Here is a 13,842-nt window from a genome sequence, read left to right as displayed (position 1 = left end):
CTTAATCGATCTTGAATCGGTCAAAATCTGCATTCACCACAGGCATAAACTGCACATCTCAAGCCCAAAATCTCATTCTAGGAGAATCTAGTGGAGGATGGATCCATCCTAATAAAAATATTGCTGCAATTCATCAAGCACCTAGGAATGCTGTTTGGTTGGAAAGGTGGAGAAGGGTCATTAGCTGCAAGGACATCAAGTTAATGTTATTAAATTAGCTAGAGTCTACCACAAGGTTATACCATAATTAGTGGATACATGAAAGCCCTAAAGACAGCATATTGCAGATAACTATTAAAAAGCTGAAAACCCCTCAGAGTTTAAGTATGAAAACAGCTGTAGCAGCTAAATGACCCTTCTCTGAATGAAGAAAAGGCCCCTTATTCCCAATGCATACAAGCCATTCTACAATTATTTTAGGAGGCTCCTTCAGGAAGCTCTCAATATCAGGATTCCTCAACACGCCATGCCAGAAACCTAGGTCACTTAGCTGCAGATGTACACCCAATTAATTCTTTTCTACTGTTCATAAGAATATTGTGTTTTGGTTTGGTTTGGTTTCTTTTGAAAGAACATTCATACTCTTAACCTTTGAATAATCCTGGAATTCTGCTGGAAACACTGTATCAGGACCCTGAGAACAGCAGCAGGCTGACTATGGCAACGTCCTTGCAGACAGGTTCCTACAGCAGCTCTGCTGTCTCTCTGCAGGAGCAACTAAGATCCTGTCACCAGAGTTGTACTGCCCATGCCAGGATATTACAGACATTCTTGACTCCCTTTCACTTTCACCGATGCTCTCGGGAGGAAAGAGGAACTGCAGTCAAGACACACACATGGTCCATCCATGGGATGTACCTGAAAGGAATCCCAAAGACAGTCTTGCTATGCAGCATAAGAACTGACTCCTACTCTTGGACAATCTTTACATAAAGAAGGTGAAGAAATGGCAAACTAAGAAAAATATTACGATAAAGAAAACCTTAATACACGCATACACACACATACACCCCAGATGATTTATGAATTTTGAGCAGAAGGTACCCAGGTAATGAGCTGGTTACATCTGCAGAGGAGAGTATTTGTTTCTTGAGGTACCACCATGATTTCAAAAGCACTTGAATATATTAATCTAGAATGTAGTTTACATTCTTAAAAAGAAAGAAAATAATTCATATAGTCAAAATCATGCTTTCCTTTAGTTACACCTAAATGAACATGGAACTAGCTGCAGCACAATCTTCAAGAAGCAAAATAAATTGCCAGTTAAGCCAAACATTTTTATAAAATAAATGAATATGCTGTATTCCAGTACTGAGTAACATTTGATAAACGTTCATTATTTATGTTTTCCAAAGGTTGGATGGAGGAAAATGGCCAGTGGATGACCCAGATAAACAGACTCCAAAACCTGATTGACAGGCTGGAAAAGAAGGTGTGTGTTTCTTTTCACCTGTTTGTGTCTCAGTAAAGAAATCCTTAAACCACAACTGCTTTCCATGTCCCAGTCACAGCCTTTCCAATCAGTGAGTGAAACACCACCCAAGACAGCTAACACCCATTAAATCCTTACATTTTTTCCTTCCACCTTCTTTCCTGCTTCATCAGAGTATGACATGGGTTTTTTATATGTTTTCCTTTCCCCTTTCCATCATTACAGATCCAGCTGTTCATCAAGAATTGAATAGCCACATTATGACTGGAGGATTCTGTTGTACTTAGTTATGCTTCTTTTGGGGAACATGGGACAAGTCTCTCTTTTTAGGATCTTCTTTTTTTTTCCTTTTCCTCTCTAAGCTTTCCCACTAAAGCTTGACATAAAGTTGTGTTTCCTCCTTCCCCACCAGAGAAAACTGATTTATAAAGGTTAGAACACTCTTCATAATGAGTACAGTTCAACCAAAAGCTAATGCAAATCTTATCATCCTGCCTGGGAGGTGGTTGCACCAGGTCTCAGAGCCCAGAGACTGCCTGCAGTTCCCATGCCAAAGCAGAGCCATCTGGGCATCTGACAAATGACCCATCTGATCCAATGAAACCAGGGCTTCCAGGGCCTTGTAAAAACCTGAGTAACATCTGTCTCTAGAGAAAGTACCTATTTCTTTTTACTTTCAATGAGACTGAATGCTACTCTAGCTTTTAAATTTTGGGTTATGTCTATGTGTGATGACTTTTTGGAGAAGAAAGCAGGGTATTAAGCAAGGTTTTAAATTCCTGTGTTGTTCTCTACATGAAGTGTCCCTGTTGAAGGACAGGCAGCTAATGTTGGATAGATGCTAAGGGATAGCTGTATTCAAGGATTTAGGACTCAGGGGATTTCTTCCTCCTGGTCTACTAGAGACAAGGTTTTAGGTTGCTCTCAGATACAGGAGCTGCTCCAGTCCCAGTCGGGCTGATGCTGCTCCTCCATGCAGCTCAGTGCTTACCATCAGTGAGGCTGTGCACATACTCCAAAGACACTGGTCAAAGCACAGCAGCACAGGTACCTTCACCAGCACTCTCAGACAGGCATCACTGCAGAAACATGAATACACAACAGCCTGATCCTTCTTCCCAGTTGAGCAGGATGGATGTTCCCCTGTGAACATTATCATGGTCTTTAAGTTTGTGGCTGTATCCATGCCCCTTAGTCAGGCACTAGCTCAGACCTTGCGTCCTGGCAGACAAGTGTCTCCTCCTCCTCGCCTGCTAGTCCAGCTTGAGTTCAGTAGCAAATTATACACACAGAAAAAAAGTGAGGGATTAGACAAGAAGCCAGAATAAACAGTGGTGATCTAGCACAGGGCTCAGCAAGATGAACATACTGACCTTTCTCTGCCATTGCTCCCTCCCAAATGAACAAACTGCTCCTAATTACTTTCACCCTTTGGTCCCACTCTGGGATCAGAGTTTGGTATTTCAGTTATCTCAGCTTTATAACTGATTAGCTGCATGACTGATGCAGTCACCCCTGGCACTACTGGCCACGTAAGGCTGCTCTCCAAAAGGCCAGTACTTCCTTTGGTTATCCCTGAGGTCTGACAGTCTCTCGCATCATTTCTCCTTAACCAGATGTGAAATTTGGTCGTTCCTTGTGGCACTGTCTGTAACTTCTGTCAGCTGTTCACTCTGCTCCTTGCTGTGCTCAGCAGCTCCTCACGGTCTGCTCACTCCAGTAAGCCTCTGGCTAGGGCATACCCATCCACCTGCACACAGCAGCTTCCTCCCAGAGGTCATTTCTGCAGGACAAAAGCAATTACATAGCAGTTGCCACATTAATGACATTTTAGTAGCAACTTGTTTTCTGAAAGATCAAAGTTGGATTTTGAAATGTCAAACTCCTTCATGAAACGCAGCTCCCGCCTTTGGTCCAGCTTTACTCCCAGCTCTGCTTTGGGAACAGCAGCTCCCTGTCCTGCCACAGTTGCCTCCCGACACAGACTGATGCCAAAAGGAGTTCAAGGAAACTTAACATTTAAAAGAATGTGACTGAAAAAAAGAGACCTGGCATATAGCACTAATGCACTGCAAGCATTACAGAAAGCAGCCAGCCATTTTGTAGTATATAATTCGAGGATGTTTAACAAGGATGTTAGAAAATGATCAAATCTGCTACAGATAAATTCTTCAATAAAATCTTCAACCTCAGCCTGAAAAGGATCTCAGTGCCAAAGGGAAACAGTGGCAGGGCATAGATTTTTAAAACTTCTTAAGGGGACTGGCAAGTTATCCATCTGTGTTTCCTACTGGAAAACTACCTGGTGAAGGATTTAGTGTTGTCTAATTCTTCTGCTGTCTTCTGTCAAAGGTGAATTTAACCATGAATTAGTCTCCTAAGTTGTTTTTTTTTTTTCCCTTAAATAATATCTTTTCTTTTCTAGATTCATATTTTCTGGAAAAAAAATGGAATACTTTTCTTGCTATCTTAGTAGAGAGTTTCCAGTATAACTTGAGTCATTCCTTCCCTCTCTTTTTCCATTTGTTTCCCATAGAAATAAAAGGCACTGTAAGTATAAAAGAGCCACAGGAACATGCATTTTCCCTCAGGGTTTTTATCTGAGGTGTCTGCACTGATAAATGAGCTATTAAAAGCTGGGTTTTCTTCCCTCCAATCACGCATGTCATGCCCTTCTATGCACATTCTACAGAAGTAAAGCTATACTGGACTTAGTGTGATTGCAACTTCACTCCTGCCTTGCTCTGCCACCTGCTGCTGATGTGGGTCCCCTGGTCATTTGGATTTTACCTGCACACCTTTTCTTGGCTTTTCCATGAGTACAGTATTTGTGCTGGCAAAACACTTGCTCCTTGAGGTTAATCAATCCTCACCCAGTGGGAAAGCAGAATGTTTGTATCTTTCTCACACAAGAATTGCACGCAGTAGGACGTGAAACACCACTAACAAAGAGCGCATCTCGCCCCAGCTGCTTACTGCAGATCAGTCTGCTTTTTGTCAGGCATATGGATATTTTTCAGAATATCCATATGGCACTGGGCTTGAAGGTACTGCATGTGCCTGGCATGTAAATGCTCATTGCGTGTGTGTTACTAGACGGTGTTTGCATGAAACACCGATTCATGAAGTGCGCATCCAGTCTGTGTGCCAAGCAAGCATACTGCTGCCTCCCAGATGCACCTGTTTGCTGCTGCCCTGCCCGTCCTCAGAAGCAAGGGCAGTAGTTCAGAAACCTGACTTGGAGCAATGCTGAAAAACAGTCCCTTGCAACCTTTAACCCCCATAGGGAAGTTTCTCTGTGTGAAGTTTTATGATTGCAGAATGGTAGCTGATAGATGGTTCATTTCCAATGAGGTTGAGGGACCTGGGGTTTTTTAGTCTGGAGGAAAGGAGGCTCAGGGGGGACCTTATCGATCTCTACAACAACCTGAAAGGAGGTAATAGTGAGGTGGGGGTCAGTCTCAAGTGATAAGGCATCAAGCTGTGCCAGGGGAGGTTTAGACTGGGTATTAGGAAAAATCTCTTCACTGAGAAGGTGGTCAGGCATTGGAACAGGCTGCCCAGGGAAGTAGTGGAATCACCATCTCTGGAAGTGTTCAGAAACTGTGTATATGACGTCCTTAGTGACACGGTATAGTGGTGGTCCTGGCAGTGCTGGGGTAATGGTTGGACTCGATGATCTTAAAGGTCATTTCCAACCTAGTTGATTCTGTAATTCAAATCACCATCCTTGCTCATCTCCATAGCCCACATGGCAACTTCAGAAGGTATCTGTCTTACACATTTGTGAACAAGTGGATTTCTTACAAATGACATATCACCTGATCAGTATTATAAATAAAACTGTACGGACAGCTTAGGTTGAATTTAACCACTGAAGCGTTCAAGACATTGCAAACAATGCTTCTATTCAACTTACAGTGAATAAAGAAGGGATTTAATTATAACTTCTGGATATTAAACAGAATCTAGCTATTGGAATAGTTTGTTTAAAAGGTAAGAGCAGACTACAGATGTAGTATTGCCTTGTATATTTCTATTTTCTTTTCAACTGCCTCAAAGGACCTAAAGCTCGAGCCATTTGAAGAGGAGGTTTTGGAAGAAAATGCAAGATCTGTAAGTGCTTTTCAAGATAATGATTTTGACATTTCCTTTTGCATGCCAGGTATTGAGGCAACAATTTCACCTGATCTCTTTTGTTGAAAATTAATTTAAAAAATCACCATCCTCACTTTTTCCAGCAATAAGGAACCATTTTAGCTAGCAGGATACATCGTGCAAGAGGCAACAAAAGAATATGTGGGCAAAACTTTTATATTAATGTTTGGATCGTTTTCAAAGGATGCAGTAGCCAAAACCTCAACTCACATAAGGAGGAAGAGGTACCATTAATAAGATTTACCAATCTGGCATCAGTGTTTTAAGCAGTGATAGCTTCTCTGCTCCAAATCACCTAATGCTGAATGCATGCTTTAAATCACTGTTGTATGGCCTTCTCCCCTTCCTTCCCCCCTCCCTCCTTTCCAAAACTGCTACAGGAAACCTTATCAGGAAAGACGGGATATAATCTAGTACTAATCAATACTCAGTATTGCAACTTACAAAACCAAAATCATGACCAACGATAAAGTTAATGTTAAGTAAGCTTATGTCCCAAGATCAAGCTCATTTTTTTCTGATACACTAGCATTCATACATTCAGGGCTTTGGATCTAGCAAAATGGGAATCAAATACACATGAAAAAAATAACCAGAAGAGGTGATCCATCAAATTCCTTCTTTCATCACAGGAATTTATTATTTAAAAAAAATTATATTATACAATATTGCTATACAGGAAATCTCTGTTGATCATTTAACATGGGCTACCTTAGGCATCTCATTCAGGTGTGAGTCATAGCTCTAAAAGGTAAAAGACTATAAGAGCACCTCAATGAAAGTAACACTGCATCCAGTGCAGACTGTGGGAATACACTCTTATCTCAAACCTCACACCTGGCTGCATACAGATTCATCGAAGGAAACATGCTGACTTTATTACTGAACATTTTAAAGATCAACATTTGCTTCACATAGTTACTGTCATCCAGTGTTCAGAGAATTCTTGTTTTCTCTAAGGTGGACACTCATTTGGGTATTCCCATTCTGTGCCTCACCTTGCCCAGACGTAAACGCTACATACGAGCAATTATACTTCTCCACTCCAGAGCACTGAAACAGAGACTGCAAACTGTGGTTTTTATTGTTTATGGTAGACTTTTCTGAGTTTAAAGCACAAGGGACTCAAGATGATAGGACAGTAATAATGTTGTGTTCTTGTATCAGCACATAATGATTGTCCAACGTCAAATGCCTGTGATAGAAGAAGAAATTGAGGAATTCCGGCTTGCTCTGAAGCAGTATGTAGAATCCGCTTCTACTCAGGGTGGCTGCTTGCAGTAAGTACAACATTATTGTGCTTGGGCTGAAGGCAGGAATGCAGCCTAATTTCTTGAATACCTTTTAAGTGGAGGTAAATTACTTATGAAGAGAGAACTTGTAATATCGTCTTTCCTGCCATGTGTGTAAGGCAGAGCTTTTCAAAGACAACTAAAACCACAAAGACATGTCAAAGTGTATGTGCAGGCTAAGTACTATCCCAAAACGTCAACACAGACTATCACAAAGATGCTAGTCTTCTAAGGCTTCTCAGCTCTGCAGGTCATCAATTCATGGCTTCTGCAAGATCTGCAGGCTGACACGCTATATTGGAAAACTCACTTGCCATCCTTCATTTGCGCTCACTTGGCAAGTGAACAACTTACCACCTTGTTTGCCAGTTCTCTGCTTGGAAGCTTTCAGAGTATTTCAGATTCTTCCCTTTAATCTACAATTTTAAAATTTTCATTCATAATAATGGGAAAAACTAAAAAGCAAATTTTTCAACTAATCAGGATATTTCTGCTTTGCTCCTTTTAGAATTAAAGAAAACATTAGAGCTGTGTTAAGAATAAATTTTAATGACTCACTAGTGTACTGAATTTCTCAATTGAACATGCTGGAGAAAGATGCTATTTTACACACTACAGAACAATTCTGGAAGAAATACTTTCATAATGTGTGCACAATACAGGATCTTCCTACATCTTCAAAGGCTTCCAGAGCTGACTGTCACATCCCTAATTTGTGAGCCTTGTGGTTATTTGATTGTCACACTTAGGACTGTATCAGTAGTGTTCACCCAGACCAGAAAAAGTAAAATTAGCTGGAAGAAGAAAAGAGTGACCTATTTGCAGTGGTGAAGCACTGGCACAGGTTGCCCAGAGGAGCTGTGGCTGCCCCACCTGTGGCAGTGTTCAAGGCCAGGCTGGATGTGGCTTTGAGCAACCTGGTCTAGTGGAAGGTGTCCCTGCCCATGGTAGGGGGGTTGGAACTGGATGATCTTTAAAGGTCCCTTCCAACCCAAACCATTCTATGACTCTGTGAAAATAAAACTCTCTTCTGGACCAAAAGCTGGAAAAAACAAAGATGAGAAGCTGGCCAGCCCTCCTCCAAAAACGAACATCCAGCAAAACACTGCAATGACTGCTACCCTGTCAGGGGAGAGAGCTTACATGACTTCAGAACTCAACTAATGACGGCAAAAAGTGACTTTCTTTCCCAGGTTTACCGGCATTTGGTAAGTCTGTAGAGCCACCTACTGGTTGAGTTTAACTGTAGCTGCATATGACTGTTTTCCAACAGTTCTTGGTATTTTTGCTAATTTACAGCGTGTTTTCACATACAACAGGAGAAAGACGATAAATCGTACCAGTTTTTGCTTCTCACAGAGTGAAATATAATCTGAGACCAGTTTTCAAGGACATCAGTAGTAAGATCGGCAGCCTCACACTTGGCCACTCTGAGAAATACGTATATATACTTTTTACACTACACATCTGAACATCAGTTTCAGTGGCATATCTACCCACGGCAGGGGCTTGGATCTAGATGATCTGAAGGTCCTTTCCAACCGTAACCATTTTGTGATTTTGTGATTCTATGATACGCTGTATTGGCCAATTTTCTCTGAACCACAGTTGTTTGATTAATGTTCTGTATTAGTGGTTAGCAGTTCTTCAGACAAATTACACTTCTGGAGCAATATGAAAAAGGAGTTTCATAAATGGGTCCATCATAAGTGCAGTAAAATATTCAAAAAAAAAAAAGCCATGAAGATATTCCAAGTCATTTTTTAGAAAAAAAAGAAAAAGCTCATAATTTGCAGTGTGTAATCATTTATTTATTATTTTTTTTACATTTATTATTTGGCTTAGGGTTGGGGTTTTTTTAGTTATGGTTTGTTTTGTTTTTTTTTCCCCAAAACCACTGCATTTAGTGCTACTCTTAAGCAGCTCAGAATAAGATGTGCATGTCCAATAACTTTGCCATGTTTCTTTAAATTCTACAATTTCTACTCTACAATTCTTAGTGTTTCCATACAGAAGCTTCCAAGTGATTCCCGCTTCATTGTTTATGAGTTCTGGGAGAACAGCAATGCCTGGAATAGGTAAGTTTTGGGGGTTTGATTTGATTTGGTTTTGTAATACCGTTTTGAAGATTAGAAAGCAATCATGTAGAAAGACTGGATAAAAATTATTTTAAATACGGATAAGTGATATCTTTCTAAATATATCACAATACTTCAGAACAATATTTTGGTTGCTAAAGACTTAAATATACTAACATATGTAAAGAAAAATGTCAGAAAGACAAGGCTAATTTGAATGGAAGTTGTAGTGGTTAAATGACCTACCAGGCGAATTCTAGCCTGCAGGAGGCAGACAGATGAGAAATTGAGACAAAAAGATATTCCTTAAGTAAATTTACTGTTAAAAAAAAAAAAACCCAAACAAACCCTACAGTCCTAAACCTGTAGACAGAAACCATTCTGAAGGAAGAAGTCTCTTGAAGCTTAGTTGCTTTCCTTTTGAACAAAACCCCAGTTCAAAGTTTGCGTTCACTAAGACTCAATAAAACTAGTAACACATGTCAACACTACACTGGCTCACATCCAGTTACCCAGTGCCTCAGAGTGGCAGTTAACCGCACAGAAGTTAACCTGTATTTAATAAAACATGAAAGCACTTCACAGTTTATCTGGTCTCCTCTCCTACTATCATCACTGCCAAAGTTTTGAAGCACAGTATTTCTGATACAGCATTAACTGTAAAATTTCTAATGCTCATTAAGAAAAAAAAAAAAGCCCCTTTAAAAAAAAATGATATATTCTTATTTTTTACAATTATTTAGCCACCTTCAAATGAATTACAGCAAGACATTCCAAAGAAGTAACGTGGACTTCTTGGAAACTCCAGAGATCGTGACAACAATGCTAGTCCCTGGTAAATACCAATATTTCACATTATTTTGTTTGTTCCATGTGAAGAATCCTGCTATGTTAGTGTGTTCTCTATGCAGGACTACTGCATATCACTCTTAGTCACATCATCTTTGGTAAAGTATGGAGGAGAGAGGAACTCCAAATGTTTTTTAAGCATAGAAATGTAAAGTGCATCAGTAAGAATGAGACTCACAATGCTTTATTTTATATAGTGCAAAGTTATGCTAGCATATACTCTTTAAGAAAATACCTAAACAATAGTATTTGTGAATAGTAAAATAGACCCTGTTTAAGATTTTCAGGCAGAAAAATGCTGATGAAGATTTCATCAAATTAATACTTACATTGATTGAAGGGATCCTTAATTACTAATAATTGACATTTACTAACCTATTAATTATATATGCTTCCTGCTGTGTTTAAAGAAAAAAAATTGAAACAGCAAGGTATTAAAATATTATGAATTATTGTTTCTAATACAAACCAATAAGCAGGATGAAGCAAAGCAAGCATCAGTCCCATATTTACAGCGAGAGAACAGCAAATTTTTGTTAGGGAACATAAATCTATGACAATGAAACCCTAATTTCCCCATGTCTGAGCACAGAATACATTTAAAATAATAAAGTCCCACCTAGCAGGAAAAAAAAAAAAAAAAGAAGACAATATTACATAGTTCTGTACCTGGGGTTTCACCTTGAAAGAAAGCAGCCAACCCATTTTCAGACCTCATGAGCCTGATCTGGACACACAGTTATATGCCAGGGATTCCCACAGTATCAGGAGATTGCACTTAATGAACCAAGAATCTATTAAAATCTTCTGTCATACCGGGAGACTGCTGGATTTAAGACAAACTTGGCTGAAGGAAACAATACAGTTTTTTCCCTTACTTCTTGGTGCCCAAGAACTAAAGTGCACATGACCCAGGAATGTTCCAGGGGTGGTTCACTCACAGCTAAAGAAAAATTAATGTAAAATGAAATGTAAACATAGTTTTTAAATGCCTAAAAAGATATGAGTACCTGAAATTGGACTCAAAATGCTCATTAAAGCATCGACTCTGCCTGCTAAGAGGATTTCAGTCTGCAGCACAGTTGCCATAGAAACAGCATTTCTCACTGTGCGCTCCTTGCTGGGGGGCAGTGGAGAGTATGGCATTCAGTGCTTTTTCTACAGCTCTATAGATTACCTATAATTTAGAAATCTGCCCAAAGATTTGAACTTTTGTTTCATGGAAAGTACTTCCCATGTTTGATCTATACAAATTGTATTTGAAAGACAGAAAATGATCTTGAAGTAAAAAATGATGGCTGCAATCCTACAAATATGGTTTATGAAAGAATTTTAGACACTGTAATGTGGTACCATTGTAAAATCAGGGGGAAAACCCTTCTGCCACTAATACATAGACAGGCTCTATTTTAAAAACAAATTTATTTTAGCTCTGACACATCCCCACCTTTTTACACACCTGGGTAACTAAGAACTGAAAAACTTCTAATCTGAATCTGATTCAATCAAAGATTACAACTCAAAAGTCTCTACTCCACCAATTAATTAAAATAAATAAATGTGCACTTATGCAGCTAAGTCAGGAAGACAAGAGCCTTCAACAGTGATAGATCCAGTATCATCCTAAAGCAAATTAATTTACCATCAGTTAACAGGAACCTTCACCTATTATAATCACTCACACATCTCTTAACCAACTAAGTTGCTTCAGGCCGATCTACCAGGGTGGCACAAATCAGTTCATATTCAGTGACTGCACAGTTTTTATGTAAAATCTGAGCTTTAGGACACTAGAGAACATTTGGTGAAGAAAAGCTAGGGGAAAACTAATGAACACTTATTGACACTATAATCCATGAAATAAACTGTTCAACTGGCTTTTTTTTTTCCCCAAATTCATTAATACACTGATGTGTCGAAGACTAGTAGGCTTTCTTAGCGCTAATTCAGGTAGATTCTTAAGTATCTTCTCACCATTCTTCAAGAATAACATTTTTCATGAAAATGGCATAAATTGACAAATTTATGGGCATTCACAAAACCGTGTTACTGAATTTAATCCCCAAACTGTGTAGTGCAAAACCTACTGAGCCTAGTAAGTACACCCTTCCACTGAGGGAACTGGTCATCTCACACAGAGTCACAATTCCTTTCCTCTCATCCTATCTCTCCATAAATCTTACAGTTCCTCTGCAGAACATTCAATTTCCAAAGGCCGAAGGGTAGGGACTCTGGAGAAGTACAGATGTACTTAATTCCAGCTCTGTCTATAATCTGGTGATTACAGATCTTCTTCTACTGGAATGCCATTTTACAAGTCTATCTTGCTTTTGGGACAAAACGCTCTTAAGCCCTAGAGCTGTGTGAAAAGAACACCAGCATTGAATAATGCCACCAGGAAAGACATTAAAGACATCACAGCCACCCAGGGAGCACAGTGCTTGGCTTAAACACTGAGACACACAGCAGAACAGGAGGGAGAATTTATGTGGTTTGCTCTGAGTTCTAAGTGCTTAATTCTGTGCAACTGCACCTATGATATACTGATGCTTCTTTGGATGTTATCAAAAGGACATACAAATTCTTGTGCTGAAGCCATACCCCAACCAGTTAAGACTCAACTCTCTTATTATTTTAAGTATTCTTACCCTGCCTGGAGAGGTTTTGTCCTTGATGGTATGCAGCTTTCAAATAAAGTAGTATTAGCTGTTTCTTTACATATGTTATAGCTATTTTATTTAGGATATTTATAAGAGGTGGAAAAAGAAATACTGTTTATGTTAACAACTGAATAAATTCCCCTCTCTTTCAGCATCGTGGTGGGTCCTCAATAACAACTAGAAGCTATGGTTCCAAGTAATGTTAAAGGTGCATTGTCTTTCATGGCAGTAACATTCATATAGCAGTGTCCAGGTGTGCCTGGTTATGAATTTATGATGTGATACTGTTTCTTATTTTGGATGTGATCTCTTCCATTTTAAAATACGAAAACTGCACATGTATGACCCTCTTGTGACTACTTCCATGAAATGATGCATCCTAAAGGCTGAAATAAGACAACTATGCTGTTTACTGTATATATTCAGTGAAAACTGTCACAGAAAAGTTCATCTTGGTTGGTATGACTAAATATTTGTGAAAAGTTTTAGTCTTGCATTAATGAACAGTTGTCAGTTAATGCTGCTGTCTTCTTTTACAGAAGAAACAGGTATGAACATGAACATGCATGAACACAAACACATTTTCGTACATGTCTTATGCTTCAGAGAAGTTGTTATGTCATTAATTAGGAGAGTAAACATAGGGACAACTTTGTGTTACCACAACTTCACTCATACGGGATATTTTCTGTCTAGCACCAGACAAGGCAGTACCATTTTCTCTTCAGCCTCTAGCCCCTCCCCTCACGAGAGCTTGCCTGTCAAGCTATTATAGATCCACAGACTTAACATCTCACAACCAATTTGCTTTGAACCCTATATCCTTACCACTCAGAAAATATTTTCATTAGATTACTGAATCAAACCCTTTGCCAATAAAGTCAAGGGACCCTAGATTCTCTGCACAAATGTGGGTGTCAGAAAATGACAGGTGCCCATGTTAAAGACAAATTTCACCTGTATATCTTACAGTAACTCAGCAAAAGTGAATGCTTTTAATATTGAAGTCCAAAGCTTTTCCAGATTGACATGATCCAATTACAGATCTGTTTATTTTTAAAAAGGCACCCAAATAGCCATATTATACTCACAAAATGACATACCAGTGAAAGTTTAAAGGTTTCTTGTCTTTAGCAAAGTAAAACTACTCATACTCCTCAAAATCTGGCTGGCTTTTTTACTATCAAAATGCCACTCTACTGTATGGCATCTTTTCTTTTGTCATTACTGATCTATAGACAAAGGAAATATAGTGATATGTGACTCTGCTGCAGGGTAAATCTGTAAGTGAAAACAGACCCACTACACTGAGTACACTGAGGTTTATGGCACTTTTCCTTTCCACTGGAAAAGCCGTATTAAAATTATTC

General features: G+C 39.2%; 1 protein-coding gene across 4 annotated transcripts in view; it reads left to right on the top strand.

Annotated features, from left to right (window-relative positions):
- The window catches only part of NECAB1 (N-terminal EF-hand calcium binding protein 1), a 52,748-nt gene extending 39,758 nt beyond the window's left edge, over positions 1-12,990 (top strand). For 3 of the 4 annotated variants that reach the window (XM_061346790.1, XM_061346794.1, XM_061346795.1), the window contains 6 exons: positions 1,359-1,435; positions 5,498-5,551; positions 6,761-6,873; positions 8,886-8,963; positions 9,707-9,798; positions 12,625-12,990. In XM_061346790.1, the coding sequence (XP_061202774.1) occupies positions 1,359-1,435; positions 5,498-5,551; positions 6,761-6,873; positions 8,886-8,963; positions 9,707-9,798; positions 12,625-12,653 (443 nt within the window). In that variant the 3' untranslated portion in view covers positions 12,654-12,990. The remainder of the gene's footprint in view (positions 1-1,358; positions 1,436-5,497; positions 5,552-6,760; positions 6,874-8,885; positions 8,964-9,706; positions 9,799-12,624) is intronic. The other variant, XM_061346793.1, reaches the window with a different exon arrangement.
- The last annotated feature ends 852 nt before the right edge of the window (positions 12,991-13,842 follow it).

This window comes from Neopsephotus bourkii, unplaced genomic scaffold (assembly GCF_033783945.1).
Source record: "Neopsephotus bourkii isolate Nb327-2 ecotype Australia unplaced genomic scaffold, CSIRO-AGI_Nbou_v1 NB_275, whole genome shotgun sequence".
NCBI classification, from domain to species: domain Eukaryota; kingdom Metazoa; phylum Chordata; class Aves; order Psittaciformes; family Psittacidae; genus Neopsephotus; species Neopsephotus bourkii.
Note: the sequence above shows the minus strand (reverse complement) of the source record. Positions and strands in the feature narration are given on the sequence as shown.